Source organism: Drosophila montana, unplaced genomic scaffold (genome assembly GCF_035044405.1).
Source record: "Drosophila montana isolate Dmon_TW-CO22-7 unplaced genomic scaffold, ASM3504440v1 contig_3216_1, whole genome shotgun sequence".
Taxonomy (NCBI): domain Eukaryota; kingdom Metazoa; phylum Arthropoda; class Insecta; order Diptera; family Drosophilidae; genus Drosophila; species Drosophila montana.
The window spans coordinates 726897-748177 of NW_026998096.1; the positions used below are offsets into that span (position 1 = coordinate 726897).

The 21281-nt window shown below is 46.8% G+C and overlaps 3 protein-coding genes across 5 annotated transcripts; 1 reads left to right on the forward strand and 2 right to left on the reverse strand.

The window, feature by feature from the left end:
* Nucleotides 1-445: 445 nt before the first annotated feature.
* Nucleotides 446-13295, reverse strand: CTPsyn (CTP synthase). Of its 3 annotated transcripts, none has more exons than XM_064688947.1 (4): nt 12854-13295; nt 2247-2417; nt 1684-2185; nt 446-1618 (listed from the first exon to the last, which is right to left on the reverse strand). In XM_064688947.1, the coding sequence occupies exons 1-4, from the start codon at nt 13017-13019 to the stop codon at nt 586-588; spliced, it is 1872 nt and encodes a 623-aa protein (XP_064545017.1). In that variant the 5' UTR covers nt 13020-13295; the 3' UTR covers nt 446-585. The 3 variants fall into 3 exon arrangements, with proteins under 3 accessions (XP_064545017.1, XP_064545019.1, XP_064545018.1); XM_064688949.1 differs by lacking the exon at nt 12854-13295 and adding an exon at nt 4221-4429; XM_064688948.1 differs by lacking the exons at nt 446-1618; nt 1684-2185; nt 2247-2417; nt 12854-13295 and adding exons at nt 2597-3814; nt 3881-4030; nt 4221-4861.
* Nucleotides 13296-13722: 427 nt separating this feature from the next.
* GlyRS (glycine--tRNA ligase) lies at nt 13723-16406 on the reverse strand. Its single transcript, XM_064688945.1, has 2 exons — nt 16273-16406; nt 13723-16189 (listed from the first exon to the last, which is right to left on the reverse strand). Exon 2 carries the CDS (start codon nt 15953-15955, stop codon nt 13916-13918), a length of 2040 nt encoding a protein of 679 aa, XP_064545015.1. The 5' UTR covers nt 15956-16189; nt 16273-16406; the 3' UTR covers nt 13723-13915.
* An 864-nt stretch (nt 16407-17270) lies between these two features.
* On the forward strand, nt 17271-20230 carry sstn (stepping stone). Its single transcript, XM_064688946.1, has one exon. The coding sequence runs from the start codon at nt 17700-17702 to the stop codon at nt 19755-19757; it is 2058 nt and encodes a 685-aa protein (XP_064545016.1). The 5' UTR covers nt 17271-17699; the 3' UTR covers nt 19758-20230.
* Nucleotides 20231-21281: the final 1051 nt, after the last annotated feature.

The following is a 21281-nucleotide window of genomic DNA, read 5'->3' on the forward strand; positions in this document are numbered from 1 at the left end:
ATAAAATACTTTTGGCAAGATCATAGTACCAATTTTCATGTCAATGGGCGGGCAGGCTTTCAAGACATGCATCTGTTGTCGTTTCCCAATATGTTTAAGATATTAATATTTGTAGGCAAGATGAATAGATAAACATGTTCGGGCACTTTTTTTTAAGCTTTCTTAAGGAAAAAATATATTTTTCACAGCTATTTGGCATGCCGTTCCCATAATCTTAAAACTTTATATTAGTTTAAAGTTTTAACTGTTTTTGACTTTGTGAAAAACTATGAATAATTGCATAAGCTTAAATTATAAACATTATTCATGTGACCAAATGTTTTTTAAAAGAATTTTCAATAGAATATCGTTTTACTCTGACATTTTTTGTTGTTTTAAAACACGTCTATGCGTTAGACAAAAAACATAAAAATCGCACACTTTCAGATACAAAGCGACATCAGAATTAATTATAGTTCCATATTATATCGAAAAATCGTATATAAGACCTTTTAGTTACATTTTCGAAGAAAATCATGTCTTCAAAAAGATTAAACGCTAAACGCACCTCAGGCTCCGCCTTTTTCGGTGTTGTCTTCAAAAAGATTAGGCGCCAATTCCACCACAGGCTCCCTCTTCTTCGGGGCAGGCGTGCTCATCATCTGAATTTTTGTCACCAGCAAACCCATTTCCATTCACAAGTTTGGGCTGAGATTGAATTTCTTTGCAGGGGCTGCTCTTGCTATTTACTATTTCATCCTCGTCGGAAGACGCGTCAGACAGCTGACGAGGGGACAAGCGGCAGCCACGATCTATATAGGACTTAAGTCTACCCTCGGATGCTAAAATAAGACCCAAGAACGGCGGCGAGGGCTTCAGTGGCCTCGACAAGTACTCCGGGTGGTACTGAGTAGCCACAAAGTATGGATGATCCCGCAGCTCGATTATCTCCATGCGTTTCTTGTCCTTGTCCATGCCCACGAATCTCATACCGTGGCTTTCTAGTTGCGATACATACTGGGGATTAACCTCGTATCGATGTCTGTGTCGCTCATCCACTGTCTTAGGATTTCCATAGAGCTTGCGAATGGTGCTCGTCTGTTCGGAAAATATTGTGGTGCGCTTGCCCAGCCGCATTGTGCCGCCCATTTGACCCATGTGATGCTCGGGCATGTCAATAACCAATGGATTGGTTGTTTCGGGGTTTATCTCCGTGCTGTTGGCATCCTGGAGGCTCAGCACGTTGCGTGCAAACTCTATAACCGCCGCCTGCAGACCCAGACAAATACCCAAAAAGGGTTTGTGATTCTCGCGCGCCCACTGGCAGGCGCGTATCTTTCCTTCCATGCCGCGTGCTCCAAAGCCTCCAGGCACGAGTATGCCGTTGCTTTCGCATAACTTTTGCCACTCCTTGTGGTACTTGGAAGGCTCCCGCTGCAGTGTCTCCTGCTCCAGCAGGCACGACTCGATGAATATCAAGTTCGGTTTGCGATTTACGGCCAACGCAGCATGCTGCACCGCCTTCACCACGGATGCGTACGAGTCCGTAAACTTGGTGTACTTGCCTACAATAGCTATGTTGACCTCGCGGCGCACAGTTTCCGTACGCCTGGCCAAATCCCGCCAATGCTGTAAGCACCTGTGCGCGAAAGAAAAAGATTGGATTAATTAAGAGAACAGCTCGCATAGTTGAAGCTAACTTACTTGGCCCGTTTGCTCATATCGATGCTCAGCTTGAGCCGCTCGTTGAGGAACTCGATGACACCGTTCTGTTCCATCAGGAGTGGCACATGGTATATGGAACTTAGGTCGTGTATGCATATAACTTGGTCTGGGTCCACGTGACAGAAATTACTGATCTTCTCCTTTACCTCCAGGCCGATTGGCTTCTCAGAGCGACATACAATAAGATCCGGGCTCAAGCCACAGCCACGCAACTCCCGCACGGAGCTCTGTGTGGGTTTTGTTTTTGGTTCGCCGGTGGCCTTCGGCAGCGGCACCAGCGACACATGTGCCAAGCAGAAATTCTCGCGTTTTACGCGAAACTGAAACTGTCTAAAGGCTTCGACAAACGGCATGCCCTCAATGTCGCCAATGGTGCCGCCAAGCTCAATGATGCACACCTGCGGCTTGGATGATCCCTGGACAGGCGTTTGGGCGACGCTCTCCACCCATTCCTGTATGGCATCTGTTATATGCGGCACAACTGTAATCAATAGAACGGCATTAGCTTCAAATATACATGTGAACACACACAGAAGTCTTACCCTGCACTGTCTTGCCTAGGTAGTCGCCTCTGCGCTCCTTCTCGATGACGAGCCTGTAAATTTTGCCGGTTGTTATGTTATTGTTCCGGTGCAACGTTATATCAAGAAAGCGTTCGTAGTTACCCAGATCTAGATCGACCTCGGCTCCATCTTCAAGCACGTAGACCTCACCTGCGAAAAATAAAATGTCCCGATGAGCGATAAATAGATTGAAGGGTGTGAAAACAGATTGATTGGAGGCTTCGCCGCGAGTTCTTACCACCTATTTACAACTAAATTTAAACTTAATTCCTAATATAACAAGAGTTTGACACCCAATTCCCCTCCCAGAGATTCCTTTCAACGAGAAATTGAACGTTTACGGTTTTTTATTTGCAGATCTTTGAGCTTAGGCTAAATGGCGCGCACCAAGACCCGCTGGTGGTTGGGCTGGTGGCAACGCTCAACTAGAAATGGATAAAGTCGCATGGCATAGATAACTATGGATTAGATTTAATCCTTACAAACTAGGGATGCTTATTTACAGTCTTTATATTCATGGAAATTGGGAACGGGCAACTACTTGGACTCCTCGAGATCCTCCTTGTAGAGCTCCTTAAATATGAGCTTCTGTATCTTGGTGCGAATGCGCAGTTTCTGCGCAGCCGTCAGCTGCTTCATGTACGGATGCAGGCTGAGCAAATAGTGATAATCGTCATCCTCCGGCACCAGCGGCGCGTCCATCGTGGAGGAACCATTAAAATTGCTGTCTTCCGACAGCCGTGGCCGCTTCAGCTTCAATGCCGGAATCAGACCATTGGCATACGAGTGTTGTGTGAAGTTCAGATGCTCGCTGCCGCCACTGACAGGACCTCCGCCAAAGTCCTCCTTGGCGCCGACCGTGTGATGGCCGGCGGCTAGCGTGGGAAGCGGATGATGCGCCTTGTTATATAGCGGAGGTGGCGACACCGAGCGCTTAGCGCCCATGGCTCCCGAATTGCCGGCTGTGTTGGAGGTGGTAGTCGCTGCCGCCAATACTGTGCCCGCCAGCTGCGTCGCTGTGGCCACAGCACTGTTGGTTGTGGTGGTGGACACCATCGGCGGCGGGGAGCAATGAGCGGGAGCGGCGGGTATTTCTTGAGTCATGAGTGTTGCCATCGCAGTCGCCACAGGAGTCTGTGTTGATTTTTTACTCAGGTCCTGTGCCTCCCTTTCTAACTCCAACTCCAACAACTGGGCGCGCAACAGGCCCGCCTTGAGCAGGGCGTGCTGATGTGAAGCGGCGAACGCCTCCTCCTGCGCTTTCAGCGCGCCCGTCGCCAGCGGCGTTGTGCTCACTTGAGTTTGTTGATGCGCCGCCGGCGGGGTGGGCAAACTGTCTAGGCTGCCATCGCTGGCCTCGCCGCCAGCGTCGCCATCGATGTCGTCCTCATCGAAATCCTCGTCGCTGTCCTGCAGGCGACGTATGAGGCCATTGGTGAGGTCTGGCTCCACCACGGTCTTCTCGCAGTCCTCGCTTTGGCTCTGCTGGTTGAAGTAATACGACTGATCCTGCTCGTTCTTGGGCAGACGATGGCGCATGTGATCCGCTGCAGGAGGTACGGATGCAAATGTCAAGTGAAACCCAACAATAAGTCGGCCGTGGAGTTACTCACTCAGAAAGAGCAGGGCGTAGTAGTGCAACCACTTGGACTCAAATGTGGCAGGGTCCACCAAAAAATCGCCGTTGTCTGCGCGCGGAATGCGCTTGTACTCGACCCTGAAGTTATCCCGCAGTCCTTTCCACTTGGCTTTCAGAACGATTTCTGCCAGAGACCAAATTAGTATCAAATCACGTGCTACTCTCATATCCACGCATAGGACAAGGTTCTCTGAAGGCATAACTTCTTTTGGGGAGCGAGGGCGAGTAGACTTTTCTTTTTCGCCTTACGTAAGGTTGCGCCACAATGTTGTGCCTCGAGAGTTACTTAGTCCATGGCGCCTGTCCGTACTTACTTGGTAGCTTGTGTGTGCCACTCAGCTCGTCCCACATTTGCTCCAAGAAGGCCTTGTTGCAGTGGAAGTTGCGGTTCCATATCGCCGGCCTTTCCTCGATGTCGTGAATGAACTGCTCCACATTTAGAACAATTGTTGATTTTTTTGGCGCCATTTTAACGGGCCTTTCCCTTTGCTTTGATTTTTCGTTTTACTTGTTTCACACACGCCTGCTGTCTGCCGTCTACTGTCGCCTGCCAACAACGAATGCAATTGCAAATTCAAAACACAGCTCACCATTTCATACACATGGAGCAGACAGTTTACTCTCACTTTACACACACAGTGACACACACACACACGTACACGTGCACACACATTTAAGTTTTCGGGTGTGGGAGAGCGAGCCCGGCTTCATTGAGTAAAAACCCAATTCTATGCTTAATACATGTATTCTTAATGCAAGCTTTAACTGTAGTCTTGTTATTGTGAGAGTCGCATAGTATTTTAATTTGTCGTTTACCGTTGAATAGAAAGAGCGCTTACAGGGAGCACGTGTTTTGCTCTCAGTGCTTAAGACAGACAGCGAGATCTTTTGCGTACGCGACGATAATTTCAGAAAAAAAGCTCGACTCGACTAACTGCAAGCTTTTGCTGTTTGTACTGTTAATTCGTCAGTTCAGATATGATAAAATCTCATATTTTGCATTGTTTACTTTGACTTCTTAGTTTATATACATATATGCCTAATAGTATTTGTTTGTTATTTAATGGCAAATGTGGGACAGAATAAAAATGTTTGCAATATCAAAAATGTCGTTGCCATCTTGCTGTTTCGCCGTAATAATTATGGAATCCAATTGGGTGGCCAATGGCTAATCTCCCGCTGCGACCCTAGGCCTAGCTGAATGTGCAATGGCAATGGCAATGGCAAAAGCTTAATTCATATATACATATGTATGTATATATATGTCTGCACACATTTATCTGTGTGTGTGCTTGCGTGTGTGTATGTAAATGGCACAGCAATATAGCAACGAGGAGCTGGGTAGGCAGCAGAAACGACGAACTGAACAACACAACACAATAACTTCATTAAGATTCCGTGGCCTGCGACGTTGCCGTCGTTGCAGCCAGTTTTAGCTGCTGCTGCTTGGCGTGCCAACGAATTTGCAGCAGATGCGGCAGACGGCTGCCCCCTTTCACCTCCTCCGTCCACCCGTCACACACTCTTCATCACTCTTGCATGCCCGTGTCCCCGTCCCCCATCCACAATCAACCTCGTAGGCCTAGCAGCGACAGGAAATGCTGGTCCGCCGCCATCGCACACAACGAAGCGGAGAGAGAAAGAAAGAAGCAAAATCAAATTATAAACACACGCCAGGCTGCGACAGCCATGCAGTCAGCGCGGCCCCCCTCGCTCCATGCCCAGGCCACACTCCTCTTTGGCCCATTCAAACAAACTCGCAAACTGGCGCATTTGTATTTAAGTGTGTGTGCGTGTGTGTGTGTGTGGCTGTGTGTGAGTGTGAGTGACTCAGACTCAGCCGTAGCCGTAGCCAGTCAGTTAGTCAGTCATGCAAAAATGCTTGCAGCCGCTGCCATCGCAGTCAACGTCGCCGCCACCGCGTGCACAGAGTGCGAAATACTAAAACAGCAGCAGCAGCGCGCAAAAGGCAGTTAGCGGGTGGAGGGAAGACCGAGAGGGGGGAAGTCGGCAGTTGGTGAAGTTCCAGCCAGCCAGCCAGCCAGCCAGCCAGCGCAAGCAAAAGCAATTTCTGGCGGCGCGAGTCTGCGGCAAGCTTGCTGCAGGCTGAACTGCTAAAAGGCAGGCCAGACGCCAGCCAGGCCGGGGAACCGGCAACTAGCGAATGGCGGCAACAGCAACGGCAGCGGCAAAGGCGGCGCAGACAAATAATGCGTCACGTTGCGCAGTCGTTAAATTTTCGTTTTCGTCGTTGCCGTTTTTATGTGCGACAGCGGCAAGCTGTACGCAAGGGGGCTGCGAAAGGTTGGGGGGCATTAGCTTTGGAATGAGCTGGGGCCAGCAGCTGCTGTTGCTGCTGCTGTTGTTGTGCTGAGGTGCTAGCTGCTTGCTGCCTGCTTCTGCTGCTGGCTGCTTACTTTTGCCTGATGCCAAGAAACTCGCAAGTTTGGCTGCCGACGCCAATAAAGTTATGAGCCAAGCGAGTGACAGACACAGTGAGGCCCCATTCAGATGGTCAACTGGACCTTAAGTGGACAGTCGATTTGATGCCATGAATGAGCGAGCGCAATTAGGACATAAGGGTGAAAACAACTCTGCCTATAAGGATCTGGTGCACACGTTCCTATCCGTCGACCTATCAAGCTACAATTAAATCCAATGTTCGTCAAGTTATTTCCTATGATTAACGGTAATCTTCTGACTTGTATGTTGCAATCTCCTTCTCTTCTCTCATATATTCTTGTAATATTTCTGATTCAAGAAACTAGGATTCCTTAAGCTCTTATATGGTTGTCCTTTTATAGTAAGTGCACTTTAAAATGCAAATTACCAAAAGGAAAGAAGAGGGGGGGCAGGACATATGCAGATGTGTGTGTGCGTATGCGTGCATAATGAGTATTGGCCATGGTCGGGGAGGAAATGGTGGGAGTGGAGGGGGGAGGGGGTCAACTACAGCTTGAACAGTTGTCGCCGACTTTGTTGCTCTACAAAATCAATAAAAACACGCACAGTGTGTGTTGACGCGTGTGTGTGTGTGTGTGTGTGTGTCCGTATAGGTGCCCCTTCGTGCTACACACATGCAAAAATTGCGCGCGAGCCACTAAATGCGCGAAACTCGCGTGGGAGGTGGGCGGTAGGCGGCGGTGGTTAGCGGGCGTCGTGTTTATAATATTTCGCTTTATGACGACGACGACGACGACAGTGGGGCAGTTCGACAGTCCGACTGTCTGGCTGTCTGTCTGGCTGGCTGGCCGCAGCACTCGAAAATCGGCCGTAAACAGAAACTCAATCCGAGCCGAATCGAATCGAATGGAATCGAATAGAAACGGACCGAGCCCAGGCGAAGCGAAACGAAACGAAACGAAACAAGGCGAACCACTGCTGATTGCAGTCAGCTTACAACTGAAATTGAAAATTCAGCAGAGCAAAGTGCGAAGCGCCGCCACCGCCGCCGCCATGGCCGTCGCAGCGCGAGCGTGGCGACCGCGACAGGCTGCAGTCAGAGCCAAAGCAGACAGAGCTGCCATAGCCCGAGCCCGAGCCCAAGCCCAAGCCCAAAAGCCAGCGAGCCAACAAAACGTGCCAACTAACAGAGTGGCGGCGGCAGCGGCAGCAGCAGCAGCAGCAGTGGCAGTGGCAGCGGCAGGCAAAAAACAGAAACGCAAAAAACGCCAGGCAGGCAGGCAGGCAGAGCAGAGCAGAGCAGCGCTATAGCTATAGCTGTTGCCAGTGCCAGTGCCAAAGCCACGCCACAAGCTTTTGCGACTACGACATGCGGAGGACATACATATACACAAACACTTGTGCATGTGTGTGAGAGAGTGTGTATGTCCCGTCCCTCTGTGTGTGTGTATGTGTGTGTGTGAGTGTGAGTGTGTATGTCCGTGTGTTTTGGGGGGCGCGCACAAACGCTAAAAACAGCCGCCGCCGTCACCATCTCCATCGCCTATGTCAGCCCCCCGTTGCTGGCAGCCTGCTGCCAGTTGGCTCTGCTGCTTTTGGGCATTTATTGCGCGCGGCATTTGCCGGCTAGTCAGGCACGCACACACATACATATGGTCTCTCAGTGTGTTTATATATGTATGTACATATGTATGTGTGCTTAAATGTGTGCGAGGCGGGTGTACGGTGCCGGTGGCCTGGTCTGCTGCTGCCGCTGCTGCATGCGCAAAACGCCGACGCCGACGTCGACAGCAGCAGCAGCAGCAACAGCAACAACGACAATCAACGCGCGGAAGCGAGCGAAAAGCATAAACCATGGAGAGATGGGAGGATTGTTAAAATTACGCGACAGGAGGCAGGCAGGCAGGCAGTCAGCCAGCCAAAGCCAGCTCACAACGCTGAAATGAATCGCCGGCTGGCGTTGACGTTGGCGAATGGCGAATGGTTTCGGGCCTGTCGCTGGCACGCAGACATCGAGGCGCGCGCGCGCGCGGGTGTGGACATTTTTGTTAGCTGGTAGGCTGGCTGGCTGGCTGGCTGGCTGGTTGGCATTGGATGTTGCAACCGTCAGGCGTTAATTGCCATGCCCCAAATGAGGAAGTGGAAATTGTCGAAATGGAAGCAGCTGGACGAAGAAATGAGCCGTTACGTTAGACGACTCTAGCTCCATGCAGGTCTAAGCTTGACCAGATAAATAGTTTACATATGTATCTACATATGTATATGTGCATATGTATGTATGTAAATTCTACATACACATGCCTAGTTGTGTGAAGCAGCTTTTCAGAGATTGGCAGACAGGCTCTCTGACGCCATCTACACGAATCTCAGACCTTGGGTAACATCCTGAAACGCTGAAAATTGCTGCCGCCGACACATAAACAACAACAACAACAACAAGCAGCAGCAAAAGCAACTAGAACCACAACATAAACGAAATTTAATTTTCCATTGAATTTTGTTCACATTGTTTTTGTCGTCGTCGCCGCTGCTGTGGAAAAACGTGAGTAAAACAGAATGCGCGAGCAGAAAAAGCAACAAACCATATGCCAAACGAAAAGGCACAGCATGTAGATAAGAGGCGTGGGGTAATGGAGAGCTGGCATAACGCAAAGAGCAACAGCTGCTAACAATGTTGACGCGTCGCTGATGGCGGGCCAAAACGAACGACAGAATAGCCGGCCAGCCAGACTGAAGACGCTAAGCTCAGGGTACCCCCACCCCACCGGACGGACAGCGGGATAAGCGAAAAACGTAAAACATAAAACAAAACAAATGCACAAAAGCGTCGGCCATAAAACGGCGAAGTCAAGAAGATTACGATTATAACGATTATGATGATGATGGTATTGATGATGATGATATGAATGATATTGATGATGACGATGATAAGGATGAAAGTCTAACACATATTAAGCAATACAATTACATTCTTCGTGAAGCGTCTGACGATGGGTGCCTGCTGGGCTGGCTGCGACCAATATGGCGTCCCCTGTGCCAAAACAACCCACTGTCCACATGCGACCCACTCTCGAAATTAACGGCAAACAAATGAAGCACAAAGCGCGCACACGCATGTGCCGCATGCAGCTCACTGCCGGCGTCGGCGTCAACGACAGCGTCGCAGTCAGCGTCGTCGGCACCGTAACCCTCAACCTCGTCCCGGCAGGACCAAAGCTTGCACAATAAATGAGCAAAAGCTGCACCAAATGCAACGGAAACGACCCCCAAAACCGAACGCGAGCCCGCTGCCCCATGCGAAAAATGCAAATGACAGGCAGCAGACAGTAATTCGTGGTGGACATCGGCGCGAATGCGGGCGGCGGCGGCGGCGGGCAGCGGGCAGCAGCCGCACAACGTAACCAACTTAACTACCCGACGTCATGTGAGTCTGGGCCGTAGAGGCCTCAAAGGTGGTTGGCAACATGTGCCCAATTTTCCCTCAGCTCACAAAATAGCAACAAAAAAACCAGAAAGAATGGAAATCTTTTGCACACCGAAGTTGAATTACCCTTGTAGGCACATGGATAATGGTTTTTCATATATGTAAGAAGAATTTTAAAGCTAGTTACTAGACACCTTGGAACAGTTTTCCATACTGAATTGAGTTATTAGACCGATTCTTCCTATATCGCTATTTTTCCGTATAAAAAAAACAGCACTTTATGGGCTTGAAGGTCATTCCTTCTGTCTGTTTTATACATTTCCACACAGTTCTTCTTATATAACCTTTTTACTCATTTCAAAAGGGTATTAAAATGCACATGTATGCATGTGTTAATTTGTATTAACGTAGATACTGCGTCGAATGCTTTTAAAGCTTATTCCAACACCTAGAATTGTTTTGCTTTTATAGCCGATTCATTTTTAATTGAAAAATGTATAAACAATGTATGTATTTTATAAATATAAAAGAGTTTGTCCTGATTGACAGACTGACTGTAAAGTATGGAGTAATACGGGGTTTTGAAAATTCGAAATGCAAGTGGGGGAAAACTATGGGTAACAACATAGTTTACAAACACCACCAAAGCTGTGAGCCTTTGATGTCTGGAGATTGGGCCTCAACAGGGACAATGTTGCCGTTGAAGGTGTTAGGATTCCCCATATGAAGAACCGCGTTAGGATCACAATTGACATGACAGCGGGAGGAATTGTGTAGAGGTGCACACGATTGAATAGATAAGTGGTTAAAATTTTACCCGGCTCACCTTACCAACATGAACGCGGACAAGGTCGTATACGAAAATGCTAATCATTAATATACATAAGTCTTCCCACCAGCACGTATTTCAATATAAATAAATCTTTTCTTAATATTTATAAATTTACATATGAATAAATATTGTAGATATTTATCTATTTATTTGTTTAATTGGCGAATCGATGCTTAATATTGCCAATAACGCTTGGGTGAACTGCACTCAACCCTTCTTCCCTTCCACTAGCACACGGGTTGTAGTGAAAATGGGGAAACGTTTATACAGGGTGCAATTTTAAGTCGCTTTCTTGTTTACCTACTCTGTTCACGTCGTGATCCAGCCGCCTGCACGATAATTAAATCAAAGATACTTTTTCCGCCCATTTCTAGATATGTTTACGTAAACAGATTATTGCAAAGTCAGTTGCATCCAACTGAAAAGTGGTTCTCTTTTAAGCGTTAGAGCGCGAGCTTGCTAGTCAGAATTTAACGGTATTACGAACAGCACCTAAAATAAAACGAAGAATTGCCGATTAAGTTCACTGCCCTGCTCGGCTCCCCTCCCCTCCCCTCCGCACAACCCCAAATAACCTACTCAACAAATAACCTCACTCAATACGCACAGCGAAAACAAGCGAATGCAAGAAAATGGGAACAGGGGACAGAGAGGAACTGCAACTTGAAAGAAAAACTTTCGCTTTCAATGTCAAGCGCAAAAAATAGAGGCAACGGTAAAAGGAATGCATCGACAATCTCTGTGCCGTTTCAGAGAGGCCGAGGGTGTTTAATATATATATATACTGTATATACATATATACTGTGTGGGTATTTACACACATACACACATTTGTACTTATATACTAGCAAGAATTATCCGGCTTTGCCAGGCAAAGTTGATACACCATTGTTAAGGTTAATATTAATTTTTTCATGTAACGCCTAGAAGGAGTCATCTCCCACCCCAGTGAGTATACATATATATTCTTGAACAGTATTTATAGATGACCTGTTATAAACCACATTCGTCTGCCTGTTTCTATACTAACTAGTCTCACAGTTTTTAAGCCATCGTCTTGAAACCTTGCTTAGATCCGTCTTTTTGATGCAGGCAGCACACACGTCGGAACCGGACAAATTGGAACACTATATCATATATAGCTGCCTTAGGAGTGATCGGTCGAAAAGTAGTTTCTTGTATGAGAAATGTATGTTGTTTGTGAGTTAAACTATATACTTTTCGGTATATCGAGATAACTTCGTATATCTAGTTTCAGTATGCTGCTTATACACGAGCCTAATCTTATCAACATTTCAACATTGCAACAACGTTTCTCACATATTTGCTAAGCCATAGGCAAATGTCCACAAGGGTATTAAATCTTAAAACAGCTGATCGAACGAAAGACACAAGCCTGAAACCACGTTCACCACCATATACCCTATAGATCTTACTATATAAGAGCAACATAAAAACAATAATATTAATTCTACGCATGAACTTAAGACAATACGACCCTTGGCATCAGCTATGGAAATGCAATTTTTAAACTCTGATCATACTTTGTATAGTCGAATATAAATGCTTGTGTTTGTTACATACAGTTAAAATTCTTCTTTATACCCTTTACGCGTAGTAATAATGGGTATAGCAGTTTTTTGTAAAACGCAGATAGCAATTTTTTGGTATAAAGCTTAAACATAAATATACAAAACATACACTGTAAACAAATAATAATAAATACTGTAAATTGGCGCATTTAAACAAAGTACTTTAAAACACAACATTTTTTATTTTATTGTTCGACCGATCTTTACATATGAATGTAGATATATTTACGGGATCGGATATATTCCCCTCAATGCGTTACATAATCTAACATAAAATTATTAGCCCCTGTAAGGGCATTTAATGAATTTTAAATGCCAATAGGCAAGCCGAAACACGTGCTGCGACGTCGCAGAAAACAGCTGTACATGTGTAGACTCGTACATACACACATGCATGCTCTATGGAAATGTCATGTAACGTGTTATAGCAACAACAAAAACAACAAAGCGAATGGCCTTAAGACAACCAAATTGCGAATGTAAAACAAACTCTTCTTCTTTCTATCGGAAGAGATTTCGCACACGTGTACATACATAAAGACAAACATTTATACGTACATTCATGTGTATATGAAAAAGAGATTGAAAATTTGCCAAATTTTAATGCTGATGCTTTAAAATACTTTTGCGACGTTTCTTTTTGCATGCATAACTGTATATTTGTTTGAACGTACATAAATACATATATAAACTCACCATGTTCGTACGGCGAAAATGTGCCCGCGTCGATATTAATATATGGATCAATTTTTATGGAAGTAACATCCAAGCCGCAGGACTTAAGCAGTGTACCGAAGGAAGAGGCGATGACGCCCTTGCCAACACCGCTTATCACACCGCCAGTAACCAAAATGTACTTCATATTAATAACAGTTCACGTTAAACTTAAATATGGTATTTGCCAGCTTTTAGAACAGGCTGAACACGCGGCACTTGTAATTCACTTCCAAGATCTGCCGTTATTGTTGACTATTTCTTTGCCGCGTAGATAAACACATGCACTCACGACAAATGGCAACAGTTTAGAGTCAGTTAATTTTCTTCATTTATTATTAATGGCATTTAATTTAGAAACCCACGTGAAAGCGTTTGCTTTTAACATATTCACTGGAGGCGCCAATTCAGGAAATGTGCACAGAAGAGAGCGCAGTAAATTACCATTCACACAAAGTTTCTAGGGATGTGAGTATTGATAGTTTAATTCGATGCATAGATTTGTTTTCGATATTTTTGTTGATGTCGCATCGATATAGTTCAAATGTGTATGTCATTTCTTTTGTTTTAATACATGGTCACCTTGGCTTGTGATTTGCTGAATTCTGTCAGTAAATTTGATTTTTCTTGGTTTTTTTTAGTTGTGTGTTGGTTTTTTTTGTGAATTTGTTTACAGCTCTTTCACATTCATTAGACGTGTATTGTTGTACAACTACTAGTATTGGCTATGGCAGCACTTAGTAGACAATGTTGGTAAACGGTTGCACATCTGTTAAATTCAAATTTGAATTTTTGGTATTTTATGGTTTTCCACATGGTAGATTTTTCGTTTTCAATACTAAACTCATTACTTTTTAATGTAATCGAATTGGCGAAAGCATTTATTGTTATTCAAATGAAAGCGTCTACAAAAAGAGCATTTTAAATGCATTTATAAATACACAGGTATCCGTATGTACGCAACCTGAGCTTAGATCCTGCATGCATACATACATATATGATGCATATGCCGCGTATAAAAAAATGTGGATCAGAAAATTGAATTCATTTTGTTGCCTCCTGCTGCTCAAAAGCCGGATATTGCTTCAGAACCTGTGCCCAGGTGAGACGCGTCGTCGCCAAGTCCTTGACCACGCCAACAACAACGTCGAGTCCGATGCGAACCTGTTTCATGGTATTCCGATCCCGCAGCGTCACGGTGTGCGGCTCTTTAAGAGTGTCAAAGTCCACGGTGATGCCATAGGGTATGGCGATCTCGTCGGTGCGCGCATAGCGACGTCCAATCGAGCCACTCGAGTCGTCCACCTTGTGCGAGAGCTCCGCCTTGGTCAACGCCGCGGACAGCTGCTGAGTGTACGGCTGGAACTCGGCGTTGTTCGAGAGCGGCAGAATGGAGCACTTGAGCGGAGCTACGAGCGGGGGCAGCGTGAAGTAACAGCGCTGCTCGTCGCCGTCTCTGCATTGGAAGCTGTGCTCGAGCAGGGAGTACATGATGCGGCCGATGCCGAAAGACGGCTCCACCACGCTCGGTATGAACTCCTCTACGTGCACAGTTTTGGTGGCATGCTTCACGCCAATGGTCTCTGCGCCGAGCTCGTGAGTGGCGCCGTCGGGTAGCGTCAGTTTATACTGGCCACCTGTTGCTAGCTGTGCCTCCACCTGTTTGATGTCGTCCAGCGACAGCTTGGCCAGTGCATCCGTTATGGCCTTGGCTTCCTTTTTGAACGTTTTTCCAAGAGCCTGCTTGTTGGGCACAATCTCGCTGACCTCGACTGTCTTGGGAGCTGGCAAACGCTTCTCGGCCACCAGACGCACACCCGTGGCGGCCGTGTGCTGGCTCAGATCGTACGCGGAGCGGTCAGCGCAGCCGACGCACTCGACCCAGCCGTACGAGGTGAGAATCTCCGCGTCCCAACAGTCGCAGGCATAGTGGGCCATCTCGTTGCCCATGTGCTGGCGGAAGCGCAGGCACTCGGGCTTGATGCCAATGGCATGCAGGAACTGCTGAATCCGGGCCATGTAGTAGCCCAGGGTCTCGTTGGCCACCAGCTGGCTGGCCACTGCCTCCCCAATGGTCGACTGCTGCGCTGATTTGCCGTCCATCTGGTTGCAGGCCGAATATAGCGTTAGCTTCTCGCCGGCCACCTTGCTAAACTTCGGATGATCCTTCAGCGAGGGATCGCAAAAGTGCTCGATTTCCGCCATGGTGAACTCGCGCACGCGGATCAGGCCGGAGCGCGGGGAGATTTCGTTGCGGAACGAGTTGCCGATTTGGGCCACAGCGAAGGGTAGCTTGCCCTGGTTGAACTCCAGCAGGCGCTTGAAGTTCACAAATATACCCTGCGCCGTCTCCGGGCGCAGGAATCCCTTAACCAGTCCAGTGGGTCCGATTTGTGTGGCAAACATCAGATTGAATTCTATGGGTTCAGTTAGATCGTTGCCCGTCAGTGGCGACTTGATGTCATACTTGGCCAGAACGTCGGCGAGCTCCTGTTTGTTTAGTCCGTCCAGCTTGATGATGATATCCTCGCACTCGGCCTGCAGGCTTGCGGTCGCATCTTTGGCCTTGGATAGCTTTTCGAGTGCTTGCTTGATGAGATGGTCCAGCCGGAAACACTCGCCAGTCTTGACGTCCTTCACCATCAGATCGGCAAAGCGCTCCACGTGCCCAGATGCCTTGAGCACTGGCTCCGGCGTCAGCATGGAGCAGTCTACTTCCAGCATCTGCTCCTCCAGACTGAAGAACTGCCGCCACAGGGCGAGTATGTTGGATTTGAGTGCACAGCCCATGGGCCCAAAGTCGTACTGGCCGGTGATGCCGCCATAGATGGCAAAGGATTGATCGTAGAAGAAGCGACGCTTCAGCAGATCTTCCATTTTTGCGCGATCAAAGCTGACAACGCTTGGCGTCAGCGCCAGCTCCTTATCCTCTAGCACTTTTTTACGCACCTTCAGCTCGGCCACCGCCTTCTTCACGTCCAGTTCGGGTGCATCCTTTGCCTTCAGTTCCCGCACCAGGTTGCCCTGCTCCTGCACCCGCTCACGCAGAGGAGCCAGTTGCGCTTCAATCTCTGGGTTCGACATGATGAACTCTGCTGCTGCTGCCCGCAATTCAACTTTGCGTTTCTGCTTTTTGCTACCCCAAGAGCTTGCCGAGGAGGCGCCAGCGGCAAAAGAGCTTGTGCTAAAAGATACTTTCGCTTCTGCTTTGTTGGCAAAGGTCTCACGCCAACTCCACGTTTTTCTGTGCGTTCTGTTTAGTTGAATCTGAAGTATAAGTCCGCTAGCGGTGCGCAGGTGTGTGTGCGCTTTTAAGAACTGCAATGACATATGTTATATTTTATGCGCGCAACACAAGAATTTATGTAATTTTAATTGACGATTTTCGAACTCTGCAATACCTTTAGCTGCCTCTTGGGTGATTCACAATAGAAATGAGTTTCGTGTGCAACACTGCAATTTCATCAACAAAAAGCTGGTTAAGACCGGTCGATTGTAACGTGTGTGGGACTTTAAACGTCATCTTATACGTCCTTTGAATTAAATTAAATAGCAACGCTTGTTTGCAGTAATATACTAAGATTTGAATAACATCTTCATATTTTTCCACTTATCCGCAGTTTTTCAAACAGATTGTCTCACACTTGTGTTGTGCCGTGTACGGGCCACGCGATATATATTGTGTGCAGATGTCGGCATATCGATATATCGATCAGCTACAAAACTCATTTTTGTTCTTTGCTACCTATCAGAAGCATTTTTCTTGCATGTTTTTATAATATAATTTGCTGAATTCGTTTTTATTTAAACTAAACAAGCGACGTTTAAATTTCTTTCGCGATTCGACTGACGTTAATATTTGAAATTAAAGCGTCTAACGACTGCACCCGTTTGTTGTGTTCAAGGAAAAGTGACGACGCCGTCTCGCAGCGACGCTATGCGACCGCATTTCTGCGTAGCATAAAAACAAAAGACCAGGTGCGCTACTTGCAACTCACCTGGGTAACTGTTGTTTACGCCAGTTTGGCTTTGTGGCTTCAATTCAATGTATTTCTTCTTGTTGCAGCATCGCCACACCAGGCGCCTTATTTGTTTGGTAAACATTGCACTGAAGGCAGCAGCAAATTAGGGCAGGGCAGGGCAGGGCACGTCAAGGCGGTCTGTTGGTGAGTTCTCAATACATATACACATTTGCTTTGCCTGTTGTTTTTGTTTTTATGGTTATTTGTTAAGCATTTTATGTACAAATAATAGTATTTGCGGGCTTTAAGCGTAGTTCTTGTCATTCTCGGTTCATGTGCGCCCTCTAGCCTTGTACAGTTACCCTTTCTATACGCATACTCACCCCCATTCGGACATAATTCAACGAGTTTTGTCACACTCTATATAAACTATTAAGTACATCCACATGTGCATCAAATGCACGCAAACTGCAATGGACACTGGTGTGCTGATCTACAACTGGGCATGGGACATTCATAGACACATTTGTACATACTTAAACATATCTCTGCAGTGGTTGTGGTGGTGCGGTGTTTTTGTAGAGGCAAGTGAAGCAGCAGCAGGCAGGAGCTGTACATAAAGTCTAATAAGCTAGTGCACGTCTCTAACAAAAATCAAATAAAAACCCAGACAAACCCAATGCTAACTCTCAACTAAAACCAAATGGGCTAAAAGCTGGCGACAATCATTGAAGACTGCTTATGTCTTTCTAGGATCTCGCACGCACCGCGCACCGCAACCACCGCCAGTCAAAACAGTGTAAACTGTGAATGAAAGCAGATCGCAACTCCGGCAACAACTGACGCAAGGAGCAGAAGTCCTGGCGATGCAATTGAAAGCGCCAAAGAGCAGGAATATGGCCAGTCTGAAAGATGATGAACCAGCAGCTAACCATCGACAAAGCAACAGCAGCAGCAACAACAACAACAACAACAATAATAATAACAACAATAGTACGAGTAGTAATCCAACCACCAGCAACAATAACAACACAAACAATAATAATAACAATAACAATAATGAGGATGTCGCCAGCAAACGCGAGTCCTTGGAGGCGCGCAAACAGTCGCTGGAGCAGCGCTTGAGCGAAAAGAGCTGGTTGCTGCAGCAGATACAGAAACAGGAGGCTGCCATCATGCACGGCAATTACGAGCACCTGACAATCAATGAGTTCTTTACCCAGTTGGCGCAGCAGTACAAGCACGAGCAGCAGCTGCAGGCATTGGCCAAGGACAGCGGGTTGCTGCGACGCAAGCAGAGCACCAGCAGCCGAAGCGAGAGCCAGCCGGGTGGCAGTCAGACCTACAGCAGCAGCAACAATAATAACAACAACCGACACTCAGAGACGCATTCGAATCGCAGCTCAGAGTATGATAATTATCAGCCAGCTGGCTCCAATGGCGACATGCTGGTCATAGGCGTCGCACAGCAGCAATCACAGCAGCATCCGCACGTTAAAAGCGCGTTGAAGAAACGTCCCACACCCACGCCCACTGCCCAGATACAAATGCAATACGTGGCACAGAGGCAGCAATTGCCACAGCAGCCACATGTCATGTTGCAGCAGCACCATCATATGGAAATGTATTCCCAGCAACATGCCAGCTATTTGCAGCAGCCGCCAAAGCAACGCTCCCAGGGTCAGACGGATGTTATATCCATGTACTCGGCCAACTCCTCGAATGTGGCCACGCTGCGGCAGCAGCACGTGGCGCCCCAGCAACAGCCCATCATCGTGCAGTGTGACAAGTACTATCTGTCGCCGACGCATCAGAGCTACAACGAGGGCGGCTTCATCAAGTCCAGTCAGAACATCAAGAAGTATGTGTCGCCGCTCGCCTCGCCGAGTGCCATCAGCTACGAGCAAGCCTCGTTGCATCATCAGCGACAACTGGACGCCATCTCATTGGCGCCCAGTTATATGTCCGTGGATGTGGAGAGCGTGCATCAGCAGCAGCAACAACAGCAGCAGTATCGCTGGCGCTCACAATCCCATATTGCAGCACTGACGCCGCCGCATCCACATCAGAATCAGAGCATGACCGCTGCCCTGGCAGCCGAGCCGAAGTCGCATTCCAGCGACATGCTAGCGGCGCCTATGCCGCGCTATGCCAGCAAACCCAAGCCCCTCGACGAGATATCATTGTGCTCCACGTCCGCCAGCAGCACGACCATAGAGAAGAAGCTCAAGCCCAAGCAGTGGCTGGAATCATCGCTCGATGGGCCCGCTGTTGTGCGGCAAATTGAGTCCACAGCTCACAGTCCGGTCAGCAGCAGTGGCAGTGGCGCCGCTGCCAACAGCAAGCCTCGGACCAAGCTCTCCTCGCAGTCGATGTCGGTGTCGGGTCGTCACTACTCGATGTCCGCTCAGCGCAGTGCACATAATTATGCACCCGCTGGCTATCCGGTTGTCGGCAGCTCGAAGGCTCTGCAGCATGCGGATGAAAGATTTGCCAAGCTCAGTCAGTCCACTTCCTATCTGAATGCCATGGAGCAGACGGTGGGCATATCGGCATCGTACCCGCTTGAACCGCTCGAAATACCTCCATTTCGTCTTCTGCCGCCCAAGCCAAACCAAAATCAGCAGCCAACGCCGCCGCCCAGGCCCCCGCCAGTTGGCAACAACAACAACAGCAGCAGCAATAATAATATAAGTGGCAATGCTCTGCAGAATGCTTTGGTGTCGCCGCCGCTGGCCGTTGCCACAGCCACGGCCGCAGCTGGGTTGTCGCCCGAAATACGTATTGAATCGCCCAAGAATATGACCGTGGTGCAGCAGGCCACCTTTCAGCCGTACAAGGAGGTGACCAAGCCCTTTGAAATGTCCGACTTCTACAAGTACTCGACGAAGTTCAAGCAGAAAGAGGGCGGCCGGCCAGAATGACAAGAAAACGTTTTCATTTTTCTCCTAGTATATAGTTTGCTCTTGACTATACCTATTTATGATATTTTGTTTGACCGACGAGGATCGAATTTCCAATCTGAAATTGGTGCGTCCCATCGCGGTTGTGCCTTGCGGTTAGCGCAAAACGAACTACAAATTTGGCTGCGACATTCGAATATTAACAAAAATGTTTTATACAAATTTACAAAGAGTTAATTGATTGATAACAAATGAATAGAGAAAAGAGGATGTCCAAAATTAAGCGCCAAACAAATTGTACATTGACTCAACGCCTTCGTGATTTGCCTTTTATCAAAAGTTTTATATGTCTTTTACTGATATTGCATTTACAAACTGAACTGAATCGAAAGTGTTGTAGAAAAACTGATAGTTATTGTTAATTATGGATTGTACAAAATATAATTTGTACACTGACTTGAATATACACTAATCTATATATACATATATATAAATGAGTTTGTTTTTTCTATCTAGAAAATAATAAAAGTTTTGATGGACCCAACTGGACAATAACATCATATGCAAAGTTTTTGTTTATTAAACTATCTTTGAATCTTTCAAAACGAGTTGAATAAGGTCGATCGGATGGAACCCCATCACCCTAACCATATTCCACCTAAGTTAGTGGAATTTTCTTAGTGTCTAAGATTACCAGAGTCCTATCGGACAGTTCTATATTTAAACATATTCAAAGTTTAAAAAAAATCAATCGGATGGAACCCCATCACCCTAACCTTATTCCACAAATTTTTCACCTATGTTAGTGGAATTTTCTTACTGACTAGGGTTACCAGAGTGCTATATTTAAAATTGACTCCACTATTCTATTTTTTTTAAACTAATATCTTTAAATCTTTCAAAACGAGTTGAATAAGATCGATCGGACGGAACTTAATCATTTTCCATCAATTTTTCACCTATATTAGTGAAATTTTCTTAGTGTCTAAGGTTACCAGAGTTCGATCTGATAGCGCTATATTTCAACTTGACACTACTATTGTATTTAGTTTGAGATCTTCTTGTGTACATATCTTACAAGTATTGTGTGTCTCTGTTGGGGGCGAGTCTTATTTAATATATACACCGATTCTAGATTTGTTTATCTGTGCTGCATTCAATGGCCTCTCTGCGAGTAAGTAGTATGTGGCCAGAGATGCATGCACATCTGTTCGTGAGTCTGTGTGTGTGTGTGTGTGTATTTGAATATAGAAGACGTCTTGGTTGTTGTGCTTGAGTGAGCATTATTTTGGGTCCGGCTCTCTTTTGAATTTCCAACAACCAAAAATAAAAGACCAAAGGCCGATGGTTCTCTCTCTCTCTTAATGCCAGCCAGATCGATTCAGTTGCATTGGCTTGTTGCGCTGTTACGTGCAACTGCTCCGATCAGTTGCACTTTCACTTGGTGCACTTTCGGGTTCTGGAGTGCACATTTCAGAGGAGCCGGAAAAGCCACGCGATGACGATCTAACGTTTCGCGCACCCAGTTTTCTTTTTGTCTGTGTT

What these genes read in the sequence shown, in the direction of transcription:
- CTPsyn (XM_064688947.1), bottom strand. Translation starts at nt 13,019, where the DNA reads ATGAAGTACATTTTGGTTACTGGCGGTGTGATAAGCGGTGTTGGCAAG. An exon ending in CCTAGGCAAGACAGTGCAGG is followed by an intron (nt 2,186 to 2,246) that starts GTAAGACTTCTG and finishes TATTGATTACAG; the next exon opens with TTGTGCCGCATATAACAGAT. An exon ending in GATATGAGCAAACGGGCCAA is followed by an intron (nt 1,619 to 1,683) that starts GTAAGTTAGCTT and finishes TTTCGCGCACAG; the next exon opens with GTGCTTACAGCATTGGCGGG.
- GlyRS (XM_064688945.1), bottom strand. Translation starts at nt 15,955, where the DNA reads ATGTCGAACCCAGAGATTGAAGCGCAACTGGCTCCTCTGCGTGAGCGG.
- sstn (XM_064688946.1), top strand. Translation starts at nt 17,700, where the DNA reads ATGCAATTGAAAGCGCCAAAGAGCAGGAATATGGCCAGTCTGAAAGAT.